At 40.3% G+C, this 20043-nt stretch overlaps 1 protein-coding gene across 4 annotated transcripts in view; it reads left to right on the top strand.

Moving 5' to 3' along the window:
* The first annotated feature begins 15566 nt into the window (after nt 1-15566).
* NPTN (neuroplastin) overlaps nt 15567-20043 on the top strand; it is a 33634-nt gene continuing 29157 nt past the window's right edge. For 2 of the 4 annotated variants that reach the window (XM_026855781.1, XM_026855779.1), the window contains exon 1: nt 15567-16378. In XM_026855781.1, the coding sequence (XP_026711582.1) occupies nt 15919-16378 (460 nt within the window). In that variant the 5' untranslated portion in view covers nt 15567-15918. The remainder of the gene's footprint in view (nt 16379-20043) is intronic. The other 2 variants (XM_026855778.1, XM_026855780.1) reach the window with 1 other exon arrangement.

The raw sequence follows: 20043 nt of genomic DNA, 5'->3' as shown, positions 1-20043 counted from the left end.
GGGGGGGGGGGGGGGGAATCAAGTCTGCTGGATTTAGCATGGTAAGAAATGTGGTAACAGGATGTACAAATTGCAGTTTTAAGCCAGATAGTCACTAAATAAGCAAAGTTTTATTCTGAGCGTGAGGCATTATCCTGTTAAGTTTGTAGCTTGAGACTTGCAGTGTAGGTTCTATCAGGCAGTTTAGTTTACACTTGTGATTCCCTTAATGACTGTAGGAAATAAATAGGAAGCTCATTATTTGGAGATGTCATTTTATTCAGTGTTTGCATATGGCAAGACGAGTTCCGCAGCTAACTTCTTCCTCTTGGTATGACTGCCAGGCTACGTAAACAGTGAGTTCAGCAGTTAGTTGCTGTTGAGGCTTACCACTTCGCTGGAGAGTTGCCTTGGGGGAGTGTTTTCAAAATCCTGAAGCAGTTGAGCATCTTGGTTTTGTGACTCAGCCAGTCTGCACCTGGTGTTTGGAAGTCTCTGGGTGGACTCTTCCCTATTTCTGTATGGTTGGAAAGCTAAGGCATGCCTGGTCAGGCTTCCCCCTGCCCCTCTGCATTATCCTGCTGAGGGGAATTAAAACCAAGTCTGACAAAGTGAGCAGAGCTGTTACTGTCTGCTACACTGTATATGACCCATCCCATTAGAAACAAGTGACTTTTATTTAACCTAATGGTAAAATCTGAGTATGTCTCATACTAGATGACTTGGTGCAGATATATCCAAATGGCAGGTAAAAGGATTGTCTTTGGCGGTTACTTGAACAAATAGACATTTTGGTTATACTTGGAGAGCTTTTCTTTTGTACAATTCTTTTGCTTTAAATCTGCACTAACAGAAAAATACCTTCAGGTTGCCATCTCCTTTGTGCTTCATTTTACTTTAAGAACTAGTGTGGTGCCTGTTTGGTTCCCATAATCTAGAAACTAACACTGCCAGTTATCTCTGTCTGGTTCCATTTGGGGTGCTTGCCCTTCTGCACTTGCAAGCTCCACCGCTTTGCACAGGCCTGGGGATGACCATTGGTCTCTGGGCTGACACCAGTGTTTTCAGAACTGCCAAAAAAAAAAAGTTGCATTTCACAAAATTGTCTTCTCTCCCTTCTACTACATTTGGGTTTGTGTTTCTGCTGATGACTAGCACCCATCATACAGTGCTTTAGATTGCATTCACCTTTTGGATTTCCTCTTCTAGTGTAAGTGCTATCACTTCTGATTCTTGTATTTTTGGAAGTATTTGAGTTTTATCTTATTTGTCAATTCTTTCTTTACGGAAAATGGTAGGGAATGATGCTTGAGTACATAGCTATAACCATTCGGTACTGTGGAATCTTTTCTGTTTGTTGTCAAATGTGAAGGTAGTATAAACGTTTTAATTTCCTTCTGTTTTGTTTTTTGTGTTCAGATTTGTTATGGTGCAACTCTCCTACTTTCTTCCCCTGTAACTTTGGGAGAGGGGGCAGCATGTGGTAATGCAGCATTCCCTTCCTGGCTCTTTGCTTCCAGAAACAAAACTGCTTGATGTAGACGAGACAGTTCACATCTCTCCCCGGTTTTGAGGGTACTGAACCTAATATGACACTTAGATACACGGTATCGATGGTGTACTCTGAGTTACTTGTTTAATTTTTAACTGACAGGTTTTTCAACACTTTATTGCAAGTTCTGTTATGCTCAGTAGCAACTTACAGTCTCACTTAATGGTATAAGATAGTTTTAAGCAAAGCTGCGTGTTTTGGGTCTCAGACTTCCAAAGCTCCTATTTTTATCAATATGAGGATCAATTTAGTGACCCAAATATTGAGCTATATGGAGTAAGAAAAAAAAAAAAGTAGTTTTTGTTTCTAGGAGGGAAATTAGTTGGGAGAATGGAGCAAAAATGACAGGACAGGGGGAAATAGCTTTTAAGGACCTATAAATAATGACCAAGGCAGGAATGGTAAAAGGGCGTGGGTGAATACAGTCCTGTTCAGAGTATTCTCTTTCCCTGTACCTTCATCTTCTCAAATCTTGCTTTAAGTAGATACAATAAGGTATGTGGCTTCTTAGTACACTGTTAAGTGTCTGGGAGTTATAGCTGTTTGTCAGTGGCCTATGTTCCTGTCTTTCAGCAAAGCATTATTGCATTTTTTTTTTCTTTTTTGTCCCATTATTCATGCTTCTAGGCAGCAAATTAACTGCAGATATGATTTATCCTTTTGACAGCACCTACCAAATGTTAACCTGGCATCGGCTGCCCAGTCAGTACCAGTATGAGCGTGCCTTGCTCTGTGTTGCTGTTCTGTTTTGGGGCCTCAGTGTGACAAAATGAGGTATATTTATAATTCCCAAAGGGTTTACTAAATATTATGTTGTCATCCTCTTTTTGCAAACTGAAACAGAGCTCTTGCCTCTCAGAGATGAAAAACTACTTAATAAATATTTTTTTATTTCTTTGTGGAAATGTAAACTTGCTTTTAAGATGGCAATGAAAACATTGCTTCTGGTTTAGGAAAACCCTCAACAGCAAGCTCTTGAAGGCTGGCAGAAGATTATTACATTTCCCCTGTTCGATGTTCTTGCCACGACCACCACTGTTAAAGGCCTACTACAGGATAAATTCTTTCAGGGCTTTTGTCTGGTCTCTAGTAAGGTATTTTAAAAATATCTTTTAATGCTGTTGTAAAATGACTGCACAATTGAATATAGTCTTTGGTTCAATAGCATGTGAAAGACTTCTTAATGTTGTCATCATGTTAAGTGTGACAGCTCTTTAACAATGCTGATTTAGAATAGGAGTACCTTTTCACTTGAGTTCAGGTAGATAATTCAAATCAGATTTTAACCAAATTGTTTAGGTCACCATTTATACTCTTCTCAAACACACACACACACAAAAATCCCTAAAATGTAATTAAACACTCTTATAAATACATCTTGTCTGTGGTTCTGGATTGCCTGATATCTTGTGTAGGCTGGACTTGAGTTCTCATGGTTCAGGCATGCCTGATCTTGCCACTGACTTCTGTGTAGTGCTACTTTTATATCTTGTCAGTTTTATAGTGAAGTCATCTCAAACCTTTGCCTTTCAAGCTTCTAGCTTTCACTCCCATCAAGCTGTCAGCATAAATGTATTGTATCGGTGATGTGGTGGTACTGCTGCTGAGTTCAAAAAATCAGAAGAAATTCTGAATTAATGTTTAAAGTCTGCTTAGTGACCTGTTAGGGGGCTTCACTTGTTTCATTCTTGCAGGAGCCTTATAGCAGATACAGGGTTTTTTTTCCTCCTATAATTAGTATTGGTAGCATGGTAGTGGTGTTTTGTAAATTTTTTTTATACTGAACAAAGGAACAGGTTTCTCTCAGTATTTTATGTCAGCTCCCTTTTATGTGGAGTCCAACTATGCTTGGCCTTAATTGGATTGCTCCTTCTGCTGCAAAAGAACTAGGAGTAGGGCAGCCTACTCAAGAGGTCTCTAGGCTGTTTTTAAAGCTGTAAGACTGACTCCCTTAGCTGTAAAACCCAGAAACTGGACCCCTTTATCCACAACTGGCATTTCTGGAGGTGTTGTTGCCCTTTCACCACGTAATTTGTGAGGCGTGAGGCCAAAGTTGGGAGATGCGAGTGGCTCAGTTCCCTGTGATGAGCAGCCTTTTGCTGCAGGAAGGTGATTTCTGTGTGTGGGTTAGGATGCACAGTGTGGGTTGCATTAATCTTAGCTGATACTGAACTTGAATTTCATGTCATAAACAGTGATATTTGATGCTGTAGAGGAGCTGCCCTCAGAAGTGTATTTCTGAACTAAGAATCTAAGCAGTGTCAGTAGGCCATCAAAGAAATCAAACCCTGAGTCCAGGGAAGGATCTGATCTATAATGTAACCCTGATGCAGCTGCGTGTACTGGCACAAAGCGGTGGGAAGGGCAAGGCTATTTTTGTTGGCACGTCCTATATACAAGTGGTAAGTGTTAGTAGACAGCTTGATGTGGATGTCCGAGCTAGCAAAGCTTTCCTGTGATCATGCATGCTTTAGAGTAACAGACGTGTCAAAACAGAGAAGCTGACCTGTGTTGTAGAAATGGCTTGGGAAAAAGGGTTATTCAAAAATGCAACTCAGAACAAGCATCTCTCAATTTGCAAAGGAGTGTAAAACTGGCAAACAAATTGTGGCATCTCTGCTGCTTGTTAATCTATTTCCTTCCTAACTTCCCCTTCCCTGGAACTGGAATGCTATAACGGTGCTCTCGTGGAGGAGAAACAGGCTCTTTGGGCTGTCGGCGGCTGCTTGTGTGCACTGCATAGCTTGTCTGACCAGGCAGATCGAGACCTGACCTGCTAGAGATGTGTTACTCTCAAGTTAGCCATTAGTAGGCAGTAATTCTCTCCAGTCGCAGAGAGCGTAACCTTTGAATTAACGCATCTCTCCTCCCATCTCCTGCAGGCAGGCCAGTATTTTACATGTTGTTATTAGGCAGATCTTGCACTATTAAAAGTTGAACTCTGATTTATATTTGAAATTTTATTGTACCTAAAACGTATTATACCTTCTGCAAATAGCGTTTCTTGTGCATATAAAGGATTTTTTTTTTTCCCCTGAATGACTTGTTCTCAGCCCTACCTCAGATTGCGTGACTGTTACATAATCCAACAATTCTGCAAAGGGCATTTCTTTTAAAAGGTCGTTGTATTAAAATGCTGCTTCATCAGAATGAGACGGAGCAGCTCGTACCTGCAGAATGCATAAAAGGGAAAAAAGAGGCTTGCCATTCAGTATGTGCTTCCTTCATGCTAGAGAGAAATGTAATCAGTCTCCTTACAAACATACGTTTGTTGGATCAGGAAAGGTCAAAGCAAAATTGAGGAATACTTTAAATCTTTAGCTCTCTCTAATGGCATAGGCTGAGGATTTTAAATAATCTGAACACTAGATATTTTTGTTATCCTCACCAACATTTTGTAGTGTTTTCAGTATTTTTAAGATGAAAATGTAGTGCTCTTAAATTTTTTGACATCTCTAGCATGTAGGCTTCAGTTGCTGTGTTACATGTGAACATGGGACACATTGCTGCATTTCTGTGTTAGAAAGCTGAATTGCTTCCTGCTTATTTCCAGGGAGTGGGTTCTTAGTTATTAACAACTTATTTTTTGGCAATATATGAGAGCCTCTTCTGCTCCTGTGTCATTCTCCTTTAGAGAGATTCTTGTATATTCCTTAGCTGCAACAATAATATTTCTGTAGTGACTTTAAAAAAAATAATTAAAACTAATAAATGCTGGCTTATTTAGGTTTTTTTGTCTCCCTGCATGGATGACTGAAGTCTTTTTGTCCCTAAGTTGTGCCAGGGAGAAGCAGAAATGGAAAGATCAGGATAATAATGCCTGCCTTTTCTGAGGATGATGCCAATTTAATTTTTGGAAAAACACTTGAGAAAGTAGTCTGCAAATTCTCCATGGAAGGAAATCTCTTGCCATAAATGCTTCTTGATGTGCTCAAACCGACTTCCTGACAGCATGTGCTCTTCAGAACAACCAGGCATGCAAAAGCAGCATTTGCCACACAATTACATAGTTTTGAAAAGGTGTGGTGTAGCATCCAGCCAGCGTCAGGTAAGCAACAGTCCCAGCTCCTTTGGGTGATGAGGTTGGGTGCCTGATACCAACAGCCAGTTTGAGTGTTGTTCTGTGTCTGTGGATAAGGGGATTTTTTTGCCTTTGGATTAGAATAGTTTATAGCTCAAGGTCTTACTAGAGGGAGAGCATGAATACTTAATGAACATGATTACCACTTACATGTCTTCTCTGCATCCCTAATCAGTTGACTAGAGAATGAAAACTGCCTTAAGTCACTTAACTCTTGCACCAGTCCTCCAACACCCAGCCCTTCAGTTCTAGTCAGCCCAGGGCAACATTTTCTAGTCATGTAGCACTCGGGAGCCCGATGATGACAAGCCTCTTTGGGTTTTAAGATATTTTAATATTAAGAATGGTGTGTCTTCTGCTGGAATTGCCCTGAATTGAGATGCGTGTCCTCTGTGAGGAGCAACTTGCTGTTTTCCCGGAATTGCTCAAATGGCTTTGTCATCCACATTTAATTGCTGTTACATAAGTTGTTGGTCTACATGAACTGCCAAATGAAGTTACCCAGACTTGCTTTTTTTAAAGCACGTGATTGACATGGTACATGGCTAAATATAATTCTGTTTAGGATGTTGTCTTCTGTGCTGCTTGCAGTGCATGTGAGCTACTTCAGAGATGGCTAGGGGTAGTTCTTGAGCGATGTCCTTTAATATTTTCTTTGAAACATGAAGAAATGTGCTTTTTTAAGGCACTGAACAAGTGCAGGGACTTGCTGTTGATCCAGATACCATTAGTTGTTTCACAGGCAAGTTAACACATGCTTCAGATTGATCAGAGCTGTCTTCATAATGACTGTGCCAACCTGTTGTTTGTTTGGAGATCGTTGGTCCAAGCGTTATAAGCAAATGAGAGATTTTTCCATACTTCCTATAGAAGTGAATGCTTTGATACCATGTCTGCAATGATATTGAAAAATGTCTCTCCAACCAGGATGTCTGAAGCAGAGAATCACTTTAATACATAAACTCACAGGGCAAAGAGGCTTGGAGCATCCTAGTTTATGCTCCTTCAACTCCTCTAAGTGGATGGGCTTAAAACAAAAAGCAGGATTTGATAAGGAAGAAGCTATAAATTGAAGATAGAGCTTGCACTCAGTAAAAAATGAGCTATGATAGAGACTGCAGAACATGCTTTGGGGATAAGCATGTGCAGAAATACCATCTTTTTACCCCATGTCTGCTCCTCACCTGTCATCTGAATAGTTTATACATGGGAAACACTGCTTTAGTTATCAGCATGTCTTAAGTCCTTTGCAGAAAGATACAGGAATTGGCAAGTTAGAGATCTTTAACAGAGACAGCAATTTGATATCGAGTTTGCTTACTGTTTTAAAGTGAAATGTAGTACAGTTTTGTTTCGTTTTTCCAGTAACTAAGTGAAATACCAAGTTTCCCAGCTGTTTGTAAAAGACCTAAGTCAGTGTTCCAGTTACTACTTCAGACTGTGTTCTTTTATAGCACCAGAGAACTAGAACTTTGTTTTTTCCTAGGTTTTTAGCTGGAAAGATGATCTGCGGTTTCCTACACTTCAAAATGTGGCTATAGCCAGTAGGCTGACATCAATATGGAGCTAAAATGAGGGAATAGATATTAATTTATTGTTCTGACTTTTCTTCTTTTGCTGATATTCCAGGCTCAAATCTATTTTCATGTCATCTGCCATATGGTATCAAACATACAGATATGGGTTTGTGGCAAGAGTAGAAGAATTGTAAACACTGTCCACAAGTAATGAAATTGTGTGTGAATGAGATGTCCAGAGAAGGTTTCTGAAACAAAACACTTTATATAAATGAGAATGTATTTGGGGCGAAAGTAGTTTCGTGAAATTGGAAGTACGTAGCTGTAATTGCTATGACACGCCAGTGTCTTTTCTATCCAGTAATATTCCTATGAACCATGGTTTGATGCATTTTTTCAGTGAATTATGGTTACAAAGATCAGTTTTTGCACAATAAAAGCGACCATAAAATGATAGTTACGCTTGAAAGTCATTGCGGTGTGAAGTTAAGCATTGCTTTTTTTATTCGGAGGAAACTCTTGAATAAAAGCATCCATGGTGTGAATGTATGTGGGAGAGGATGAATGGATAGCTTTAGGGCCTCAACCTGATCTAAGAGTTTACGTTTTGGGGAGGCAGTTGTACCAGAGGACCTTTAGAAATCCTTTCCAGTCTGAATTCTCTGATTTATAACCCAGAAGCTGATCCTGTGTCCTTTGTCCATCCATCTGTGCAGATAAGTCACATGGGGCATATTTCCCCAGTGAAGGCTGCGAAACCATTCATTTAAGGACTCTGAATTTTACTTCAGCAAACGAATGACGTTAGTTTGTCCATAAATCTTTTTGCATGTCAAACTAATCAAGGTTTTCTAATGCACAGAGAAATGAGGAATGTTGGCCTGAATCCAGAAAATATTAATCCTCATGTCTGTGGACCTGGAGAAAGTAATCGTTAGGTTTCCCTCTCTGTGAAATGAATCTAATACTATATCGTGGGCTGATGCATTTTATGATGCTCTCTGGGTAATGTTTTCTGCTGTAGCAAGTCATAACCTACCTTCAGCTATATAAAGTTGCAAGATGAGATTGCAGGAATTACTTTCATGTATTGGTCCAGTTCTCAGTATGCGTATAGACTCATCTGGATATCTGATACGCATGTCAAAGTGCTCTTTTTAAAGCTGCTTCTATAGTTGGCTAAAGAATAGGGCAAAACAGAGCAAGAAAATTAACGCCAGTTTTTAGTTTATGGAACTGGTGCGGGTGCATTTTGGGGACTATAGCCAAAGGTTGTCTGATGTGGCATGTGATGGTTATGGGCGCTGTGGCAGTGGGTGAGTCATACCCAGCAAAGACGAGAGGGGGGTGCTGCAAAATTTAAACCCAGCTCTTATCAGTGGTATTAAAAATCGTGCTCTCTAGTGAGAAAAGAATGGGAAACCATCAAACCTGCTAGCTGATAGGTGAAAACAGGCAGGATGCTTTAAGTGCTTTCCATGGAATTGAGGTACCTTCACCCTTCTCCTCCAGCTGTGTGCCGGCTGTCACTTTTTTGTAGATTAGACTAATTTCAGATACTTTGGTTTAGTAAAGGTGAGCATTCGAAAAAAACTAAACATTAATTAGGTTGCCTTCCCCCCCCCAATGAAGTAAAAATGCAGTACTTTGACAACGTGATGGTGGGTTTTTTTCTGCCCTCAAAAAATTTATCACTTAATTAACACCTTTGGCTGAAGAAGATAAAGGTGTTAATTAGACAGAGTACCAGTTTAAGTAGCAGACACCTGGTGCTCAGGTTTTCAAAGTCCCGATGATGGGTGCAGTAGGAAAATGGAGAGAGGGGAGGAGGAGGGCAGCTTCTTACTGTAGTTTTCTTTTGATATTCTGATGAAAGTTACAAGTGAGACTGTTGCCATGTAAAATAAGCTAAAGTGAGGGCAGAGCAAAGCCAGCGGAGGAGCCAGTGTGAACTGCCCAAGATCTTCTGTGCTTTCATATTTTAATAAAGTCGTTACAGCTAGCACTTAGTTTCATCCCCTTTTGTGAAACTGCAGTAGGTTGGGTCATTCCCTTGAGTTCCAGCCATACTTTGAACCCCCGAGTCCCTGATATGGGGACCAGACTTTCCTTGGAAGGAGGTGGTTGTCTCTGAGATGGTACAAATGCAGCCTTTGAGTAGCATGTGAAGTGTTTGTATCTGGTTATATTATTCTTCCCTTTTGTATCCTCATAACTGCAGATTTTTTCTTAATTCCACTACGGAAGATCAAGCAATTTATCTAGTTGGCTCGAAACATGTGCCTGTGGTGGTAAAGCTTTGTTTTGTTTTACCTGTGCAGACCATAAGGTACTTGGAAAAAAATGGAAGATTTTTTTTTTTTAATTAAAAAACCCAGACTGCCTAATCCAGAATACCAATTAAGAAAATGGTGTGAAAACAGTCTAATGAAGAGACCTCACTGAAAGCTTCACCCCTAATGCCTGTTTTTGGTAGCAAAACTTCAATACCAAGGGTGGTGACATTTGCTAGAGAAACATCAGTATCTCACTTAGAGCATTTTGCATAACACTGATCTATAGAACACATAAAACTTCACTTTGGCAAAAATATTTGACTTTTTGCTGTTCCATTTAGGAAAGGCATTCCTGAAGGCATGTATTTATGAAAATGAATAACACTGTATTAATAAGGAAATTTTTAATGGGTTTTCAGAGGTAAAGAAAAACAACAAAAGAAAAGGGCTGTCTTAGCTCTATTTTATTCAGTCTATAAATAAGGGGAATTGCAGGCAAAGGTCTCAATCAGTGCACAGAAATAAATTCTCCAGAACTGTGCTAAAGGCCTGAGAGCAGTGGAGAAGCAGTGAAATGCAGACAGGTGGTGGGCTAACAGGACAAATAGGAAACAGCCTCCTCCTGTGTATGTGATGGTTTTCATGGTAAATATAGACAAGCTGTAAAGTGTTCAGTCCCTAAGCAGTCTGCACTTAACCTGTGTTTTGTGGGTTCATACTGAAAATCAGGTTTATTTTTTCACTGGTTTTGCAAACTCTTATTTTGAGCTTTGAACCATGTTTTCTTTCTTCATGTAAGTGTAATTGACCACAAGATAAAGATGGATCAGGATAGGATAGGAGACATCTTGCTTGATGGAGATGTGCACTGCTTTGCCCCCGACTGTAAAATTGCTTTGTTACAGCTATATTTATTGCGGTTGAAAACGTCCTTGGAAGTACACTGTGTTTCCTTCATTTGGGTCACCTCTGTATGTTTTTGTGCCTGTGCCCTGCTTTGAACCTCTCCAAACAGCCCCTTGTGTACTTGGGCTTCTTGTTTCCTGATCTTTGCAGACTTTTTTCAAGAGAGTCTCCTCTTGCTATTTGATGTTGATGGTCTTGCGCTTGTTCTCAGCTTTAATCGTGCTTGATATACATAAAGCCAAGAGAAATTAGTTTGTTCTATGTTATTACAGCTTTTTGCAGTACCTGCATTTCATTTAAACCTGGTTGTTTCTGTCTTTGCCGGGACTGCTTTAACACTTCCTTTCCTCAGCTTGCATTACCTATGTTTGCTTAAGTCAAAATGCAGCTTTATTTTTTAAACCCCTTTCTTTAGACCAGACTTTATCTTGAGGAGATCAATATATTCTCCCTGCTTTGCTTCTCCAGTGCCATTGTCATTGATTCCTTTGCAAGCTGCTGCATCTTGTGTTAAATTTCAGTAACAAAAGGATATTTAAATCAATAGCGCAATCACTTCTGCAGGTCAGGGGTGATTTTTTTCATGTAATGCTTTCTATATATGCTTAGACTTGTAGATCACTGCTAGCCTATTTTATAATAACTGTTCATCTCTCTATCAAGATCCTATTTTGTGTGTTTATTCTAGCAGGCGAGGAAATTGGCAATTTCTTTGGTCATTGCAGTAGTGGTTTTACGCTATTTGGGAGGGTCCAGCCAAGGTGGAAGACATGCTGCTCTACAGGCTTCAGAATTTGGTCAAAATTACAGTGAAGTATTTCCCACATGCTTCTAATATGTATAAATTTCTAGTTGTATGCTGTATTTAATCCTACAGTTCCCTGATCACATCAGCAAGTGGGGAAGCCTTGTTCTGTCTCTTTCCAGAGGTACTTGGTTACCGACTTCTGGCTTTGGTCAGTGAGGGAAATAGCTGCAGTTGGAAGGGGTGCTGCTACCATGTGAGGTTGGAAGGGGTATTTCTAGTATGTAAAGCTGTGATTCATTTATATGCCAAAGCTGGAATGTAGCTTGGCCTTGCTTGCTTTTGGCCAACAGGTAGCTCATAAACACTGACAAACGAAAAATTAATCTGAAAATGTGTCTTTCATGGATAAAGCCTCATTAATGAAAACAGATTGCTCAAGAGCAGTAAAGCTAGGCTTTTGTGCTCATTTGAACTCGCCATTTTTAGGCTTCTTGTCCACTCTCCTCTTCTGAACTCTACATTTGTCTAATGTGGAGCTTTTCCAGCTTTCTGGCTCTGGGAGTCTGCTGTACACACCTCTCTTACTGCATACGGAAATTTTTGGTTGGCCTTTTTGAATAGCTCTTAGCTTCTTCACCACTCCCAGTTCAAGTGCACCAGTCTTTCAAAATGCATTTTGTTCTTAAACTGGATTTAGTGGTTCTTCACTACAATACAAATTTTAACATACAGAGTTGCAAATGTGAAGAGCTCTGCTGTGCACTGGATTTCATTAGTCTTTGACAGAATTGTATGTGGAGACTAATTTGTTTTCCTAATTTTAGAGCATTAATCAACTGCTTTCCACACCTTTATTCTCACAATTGGTGGATGAGATCAAATCTTCAATAAACAAACATCACTCCAGAAGTGATTTAATGTTATTGCTGCTTGTTCTTCATTCTGTCCTTCAGATAGATAACCATCAACTAATAACAACAACAAAAAAATTGGTTGGAAACATAATCATGTACTTAAATAGTTTCACTTTCTAGACAGTTGTGCATTATCTTTCTTGCATTCTTGTATATTGTGAAAGCTTGTAAATACTTTGCAAGGGATATTTAACAGTAGGCTTTCCCTTGGTTTTTATGCATGATAGCAATTAGCATTAAAAATATCCAAAACCTGAACAACTCTCTGCCTCAAACACCTTTTAGTTTTATTGTGGGGAAACTCACTGTGTAACAGAATAACTCATGACTAATGAAATAAATACAGCTGTCAATATAACAAAAATTACATATCAAAACTTCATAATAATATTTTCTTGTCAGCACTTGAAAGTGCTTTTCCCTATTGTATTTGACATTAGGGGTTCACTTAAGATTTGGGCTATTCTGCCACTTCCCATGGGTCTGTATGATTTTAAGGTGTGATCTATGGATTATTGCCTCCTTCCTCCACACTCCCAAGAGCTCTGACCTTTGTGAGAGCCTTTAAATGGCTGACACTTGTAAACTGAAGCTGAAAATTATTGCAGCCACTGCTTCCTACAGTTTACACATTGGAAAATAAGACAGCTGTAAATTACAAATAAGGGCAGGTTTTCAGTTTTAAACAGACAATCACTTCAACAAAACCTTGACCTCTTGGCTTGATCTGTTTGTATTTTGGTAGGTATTTTGTTCTTTTGATGCTCCAGTCTCTAGAATTGTGCAGAACACAGTAATAACAAAGCAGCAAGTACTGTGCTTGGAAAAGACCGAGTAAGGAAACTGTTGGGTTCCAAAAGCCTCTTATGTAAGCAATGAAATCTGTACAGTATCATTTTCTGTTTGGTTTTGAACAATTATGGAAATCACTGACAATTGCCAAAAAGCAGGAGTACTTCGGTTTCCAGACTCCTGTTGTGTTACAAAGAGCATTCTCTGTAATATTTTGCCTCTTTTTTTCCTTTAAACATGTCGTCTTGGTACTGGCAGAATTCAGCTCTTTCTGCAGCTTCTGGCTAGATATTGGAAATGACCCCTTGGCAGATGTATGGTGGCTGGAAGCACCGCCTCAGTTTACTGATGCTGTTGAATATATTGCCTTTGCTATTTCTGAAAAAAACCTGAGACTTGTGTAGCATTTTCAATGGCACTGCCAGTCCTTTATAATGCAGTTTTTATTAATTTGCATATGGATGCTCTTCTACCATCTTCATTCCTGTTTGTCCTTCCAGGAATTTATTCTAACCTAGAATACCTTTTTTAAAGAGTACTTTTATCTCTTGGTGGGGTGGGGAGGGCCACCAAATCCAGTTTGTGTTTTTTCTTTGCCATCATGATGGAGTTATATGTGCCGATTACATCATTACTCGGGTGAAGATAGAGTATTGCATTGAAATATATCATAATTTGAGACATTGTTTTCCAAGAGGTTTTGAAACAGATGGAAACATAGGGTTTAAAACTTAAAACCTGGAGAATAATTACTAAAGAGACCTTTTGATGAAGCTGTCCAGTTTAATGTTTTAAAATTATTTTTAGGCTTTATGCAAAAGTTATAATACTTCTAACAGCTTAGTGAATGCTGAATCAGATTGAAAACTGAAAGCTTTTGACAGTTTGTTTTAATCAAATTACTGATACTCCTTTTAATAAGAGGATTTACTGTATTCTTTTATACCACATATGTCTATTGTGTAACCTGAGTAGCAGTGCAGCTCATGGCTATTTGAAAACAATTACACCCCTTCATCCCTGCCACAAAGGTTAGGTAAGAAGCCTTTCTTGCTTAGTTGGTTGCTTAGTAGCCAGAACAGCTGGAGAAGTAGGACTGAACTGCAGCTTTAGGGTTTTGGGTCACTTGGCCTTTGACTTCAGGGATGCATTTCACGGCAGGGGAGTTAGTTCATCATCTTTGTGCATCAGTGTTTAGTGGAAACTGGGGACCTGTAGAAGGGGGATCGTTTTCTGAGCAGTCTGCTCTGAGCTACTGTCGTCTCTTTGGCTGTGAACGGTGTTTCAATATTATGATGGAAGGTATGGAGAAAAAGGCTGTAGTATAGGAGAACCACTAAGATTTGGAAAGAAGCTAGCTTATGCTATGTGTTACTGCTTTAGCCTATTGCGTCTAGTAAACCGTGCTGAGCTAGATGCCAGTCTTGCGCTCTGATTTATGCCTCTATGGGAATACAAGTTCTTCCTCGTTCAGCATCCCTTGGAATGGGGACAGTCCAGCAGAGCAAGATCATAACCTGGTCTCCTGTGTTACCTCAAGCAGCAGTGTGAAAACAGTGTGATCCTTGTTAATCTCAAGGAAAAACAACGGTGGTCTTAGTGCAGTTTGTAGCTGTAATTAGGGCACTTCTAGTGCTTTTTCCTCGCTCTCCCTGCAGCAATGGATTATTTGCTGTGGTATTTCTACTGAGTGTAGAGCTCGCCTCCTTTAGTGCTGGAGTACAAGGCTGGAGAATCCTTTTCAAATGAGTTTGTAATTGAAACCATTTCTGACATTAGTATTTTTTACTTCTGAGTGTTTGTTCTTGTAGCTGTTACCTGCAACTATGGCACAGTTACTCTTCAAACAGGGCTATGCCATCAAGGAACAGTTTCTCTGTGTGCTCTGGAGACTCCTGGTCTTGTTTTCCTGCCCAAGTGATTATTTAGAGATGCATATAGAACTACAGATCTATAGATAGTTCAGACTTCCAATGTAATTGTCAAACAGCAAAACAAACAGTTATATATACATTCATGAGCATGGTCAAATGATGTGGGGAGGTGGGAAGAATTTAATGAGTGTGCATCAGAAATTTTTGCAAGGCTTTTAAGTCCACCTTTCCATTTTCTAAAATCTGTAGAATTCTTTCAGTCCTCTTCGTGAAAATAAGCCGTGAATTTGAGGAAAAGAATTAAACAATCTGAGTTTTATCAGCTGTGTGGCCCTATTAACTGTGCTTGCTGATGAGAAGTCCTGCTGCCCAGGGAACACAGCAATTTGACGGGTTTTGCTGCATAATCTGTCTGGCCAGCTGTATTCTAATCTTCTAGTTTTGGGGGGGCCTGGCGGGGGAAGAGACCAGTTTAAAGGCAACACTGTTTTCAGTAGATACCTTTGAAAATAGGATTGAAGGACAATTTGGTATGTCTGTGCTTTTAACACAGCTCTGAGGCTGGTAAGTATTGAAGGATTTCATGCCATAATAAGGATATTTTGGCCTGATCACAAATGTCAGCATGGGATCTCGTTTCAGAAGGTAAAAATTGTGTGGTTTGTTGAAGTCCCTTTGATGCTGTTTCTGAACTAACAAAACGATCTTCTGGCCTGTGTGTGCATATACCACTGAAATTCCCTTTACCTTAGAAGGTTGTGAGACTGGAGCTGTGGTAATCCAGCTACTTCAGGAAAGTAGGTCACTTGTATCTTGGGGAAATTCCCTGCCTCTGAAGTCCAAAATAGATGGAATAAAAGGTCAAATCAGAGTTCACAGTTGCAGGTTGCGTAGGGCAGAAGGTTAGGGTTTTACCCATTTTTGTCCCCCTGTAGATAGGTTGTATAAAGCAAGAATACTCTTCAGAGGAAAGATGTTTGGCCGTGAACACTTAATACTTGCCGATTACAAGGTCCACACATCCAAAAAAGGCTTGAACGCCTGTCAGTCTGCTGAGCGGCTTGGAGGTTCCTCCTGGCTGGTGTGCCTGGCAGCCTGTGGCTTCCCAAGTGCAGCTGCCACAGGTGGATCCCCCGGAGTGGCGAGGAAAAGCACCTTGTGCCATGAAGCTGTGTCTCCTGTGAATACTCTTGAGTGGAGCGTGCTGCTCTCAAGCTGTCGACCTCCACCTGCAAGTGCTCAGTGTTGTGTTTTTTCAGTGAAAGTTCTGTTATTGTAGATGCTAATGTCTTATCTAATTCTTTGTTTTCTACACCTCATTGCTTTGTTCTTTATAAGATCTCTTGTTTTCTGCTGCTCTGTCACTGCATTTCTGCTGCCCCTCCCTCTAGCTGGGTTTGTCAAGTCGCCCATGTCAGAAACTAAACTCACGGGGGACGCCTTTGAACTGTACTGTGATGTGGTTGGGAACCCCACTCCAGAGATCCAGTGGTGGTACGCTGAAGTCAACCGGGCTGAGTCTTTCAAACAGCTTTGGGATGGCGCTCGGAAGCGCCGTGTCACCATTAACACTGCCTACGGGGCGAATGGGGTGAGTGTGCTGAGAATAACCCGCCTTACCTTGGAAGACTCTGGGACTTACGAGTGCAGGGCCAGCAACGATCCCAGGAGGAATGACTTGAGGCAAAATCCCTCCATAACGTGGATTCGAGCCCAGGCTACTATAAGCGTCCTTCAGAGTGAGTCCGGCACCCTACAGTAGTGGTACTGTAGTATCTAGAGGCAGTCTAGTGACCCTTTCCCTCCTGTTACCCTGATAAACCCTCTGCTACCTTGCCCTGATGTCTTGAACCCCCTAGACTGCTCCTCCACCTGTAGTGCTGCCGTTGTGTGCCATCTGTGTCTCTTCTCCTTAGGATCAAAGGACTTGGGAAAATCTGTGGATCTGTTTTATAGCTTCTGTGTGAAAACAAGCCCAGTGTTGAATTTGTGTTTCTTCCCTACCCGCTTTAGTTTTGTAGTAGTTTTCCAGTCACCCTAATGCTATCTTCTCCAAGAGTGCCTTTATATTTGATTTCTGTGTTCTTCCCAGGTCTGACTGTTTTGGTTTTATTTCTCCTGTTCTCTTGGAATTTCTCTGAATGCCTTCTTACATGGTTTTGCTTGCATATATGCTTCTGTACAAATCCTTCCCTTTCAGTTATGTGTGACCTTTAAATGTTTAGATTTTTCCATGAAGTCGTGGTGTTTATTTTCCTTTCTGAACAGCGCCGTTTTCCTAATGAGTTCTCTGATGCAGCAGCACTGAGCCGATGCAGCTATTCTTTATCCAGCCTATGAAGGGAGGGAGGGGAATATCCTCCCCCCTGGTACTGAACTAATAACTTTAGCTAAATGACTTTTGGCTGAGAATTCAACTTTTGGCAGCAGAAAGGCTTTCAAAAGCAGAGAATATGGTTGACCCAAAATCACTTTCTGTTCTTTATTATTACAAGACAATAATGTGTTCAGCTTGCTTCTAAAGCAGTCCCAGCCAAGTCTGGAAGTTGTATCGTCAGAGTCATTAGAGAAAAACCCTGTTTTATTTTGTGTAAGATGCAAAACTCCTGCATTTGCTAACCAGACGAAGCAAATCTCTTAATGAATTATGGGCAGAGTGAATTAACTCTGCAATGTGAGCCTGGTGCATGGAGGTACAGGAGAACCTGCGTCCCTGTGATTTCTCAATGTCCTAAGGTGGCAAAGAGCAGAGAATAGGTATTGCCTTGCTATTGTGCTCTGTGCATAAATAAATCTTTTATGTACCACTTTGAGTTTTGTCTGGGTACAAAAATATCAAACTCTGTAATTATGTCTCAGCTATGTTTTTGGATGCCCTAAAAGAACCCCACCAATCCAACCAGACAGTCTTAAACTCAGAGAACTTACCTCTGGAAAATGGAAACTACAGTGATATATGTGGAAAAATAGCCAGTGAACCCCAGTGATTTGGATTGACTTGAAAATTTAAGTGGCATTGGGTGGTTCAGCTGAAACCTCCTCAGCTTTCAGTCCTAATGCTTGATTCCTCCTTTGTCCTTTGACGTCCCAAAGGACTCAGATGGGTAGATTGCTTGCATGACCTACAGCAGCAAGAGCTGTGTAATTTTAGGATATGACACTACCCTAAGACAAAGCTTAAAAATTTGTCTTCTAGGGAGTAATATTTCCTGGAAATCCCCTCTGCCCCTGTTCAGACCTTTAGTTTTCTTGAGTGTGGCAAGTTTGTGGTCCTGTGCTGCTCTCTTTGTGTCCAGTCAATTTTAGTAACCTACTGAGGGAGAAAATCCTTTTCATATGAAAAGTCGTCATTTGGGAATGAATTACTGTCAAGATGTCTCCATGTGGAAAGTGTGTTTTTCCTCTCTTAAGCCATTGATACTAACCTGATCCAGGGATTGAAGTTTAACCTCTCATCTTCCTCCCCAGTTAACATCATCTTGTTGCATCTGGTGCTACTGATTCTGGGGTGTGTATTGTGACTTCATTGCTAAGTGCCTTGTGCCCAGGATAATTCTTCTGCTTTTGTGTTTTACTCATAGAGGGGGAAATGTTGAACCAAATACTTTAATGCTTATATTCTGTAATACTGTGTATGTTAAGAGATCTGACCAGCTACTGCTTGGGGAACAGACCACTTGGACATCGAACTCCTGTGTGACCATGCTGGAAACAGAGATGAGGGTGGGAAGCAGGTTTCCAAGCTGTCCCTGGAAGGTGGAGACCATCTTCTCTGAAGCTGCCCAAAACGTATCAGCTGCTGTGTTGTGTGCATGAGCCCAACTTATCTTTGAAATAGGAATTTTCTGCCGACAGTGTTAGGAGTTTCCAGCTAATGGTGGCCATTTTGGTGCTGGCCTTATTTGACATCAGCATTACTGAAAACGAACATCAGATGTTTCAAAAGAGCACAACCTCTTCACTGTCCTTTAAATCACAGCTTGTTTCAGATACTGGAACTTGAATGCCGAGAGGTCAAGTACAACTTGATTTTTACACGTTAGCACCCAAGAACTAACATCTGGCTCCTGTCTCATTCCTAATTTGGATAAACAATTTCATTTATTAATGGTTGGGGTTTTTTTGGTTGGTTGACTTGTTTGTTTAACTTTAAAATGTGATCTTGCATGAAATAAGCAGTTTAAATGATGTGTGAAAGAGCAAGATGCTGAAGAGTCTCTTTTTAAGTGGACATCTTTCTTTGGATGTTACTGTTCCAGTAGTATTGCATTTGAAGCTTGTCTTCTAGAATTAAATCAGGCTAAGACTGCCTGATTTGTTTTCCTTTTTTTTTTTTCTTCTTTTTTTTTAAAAAAAACAAAGTGACATAAATGCAGGTAAAATATGTAAATGAGACTGCAGTTGCCTTTCATTTTCTCAACCTAAAACTTAGAAAAGTTGCAAGTCAGACACAAAAGACAGCAGCAAGCTCCAGCAAAGCAAGATTGAGACAGCTGTAAATATTTTCTGGACATCACAGCTTAGCAGAAACATAGGTAAGAATAGATATGAATTAGCTCCAGGCAGGCTTTTTTTGTATGTTGAGGTTCATCAGTATTAGAGGCTGAAGACTCCATTATCAACAGAATACGAAAGCCAGAAGATTACCACTGTCAAACCCCTTCTGAATTAAGTCTTTAACTTCCTGGTTTCTGTAGGGACTAGATTGATTTTTTTTTTGGTGACTTTTTCCTGTTGCTGGCACTTGTGTGGTGGTTTCTGATGACAGCATGTATGCTTTCCATTTCCAGGATCGCAGCAGGCTGATCACCACTTCAGGCTGTGTCTCTGCGCAGCACAAGGAGCATCGGCGTCTGTTAAAACAGCGCTCGCTAGATGTGTTGCAGTCTCTGTTACAGCACCCTGAAGCCTGTCCTGCCAGCGTCCTCCTAAAAGGAAACCCACTGCATTTATTTCACAGGCTACAGAGTTGAAGACACTGCTTTCATCAAAGAAAAATGTTTAAAACAAACTCCAGTATGATCAGTGAATCCTAGCAAAAGTTATTCCTCTAGATAAGTGTTCTAACACTGAATTATTATTTCACACAATACTAAAAGTATTTCCAAAGCTCTGTTAGTGCTTTTCTGAGAGCGCACACAAGCTTTTTCTTGGGCATGGAGATGCCTGTAGGGCTGTCCAGTAATGGTATGGCTTTAACAAAACAATTTTGTACCTCATAAGACCCAAACAGATCCTTGCATGGTTAAAATTCCCAGCATGGGAAAAATGAGGCAGAAACACAGTTGAAAATGTGTGTTAAGAGCAAAGTGTCTGTGAAAAGTGTCAAAACCCCCCTCCATTACTACAGTACCTGCCAGTTTTTCTGCAGTTAAATGATAGTCCTGATTTTAAATAGCTGTGA

Source organism: Athene cunicularia, assembly GCF_003259725.1.
Source record: "Athene cunicularia isolate RWA chromosome 10 unlocalized genomic scaffold, athCun1 chr10_part1, whole genome shotgun sequence".
In the NCBI taxonomy this organism is placed as follows: domain Eukaryota; kingdom Metazoa; phylum Chordata; class Aves; order Strigiformes; family Strigidae; genus Athene; species Athene cunicularia.
Note: the sequence above shows the minus strand (reverse complement) of the source record. Positions and strands in the feature narration are given on the sequence as shown.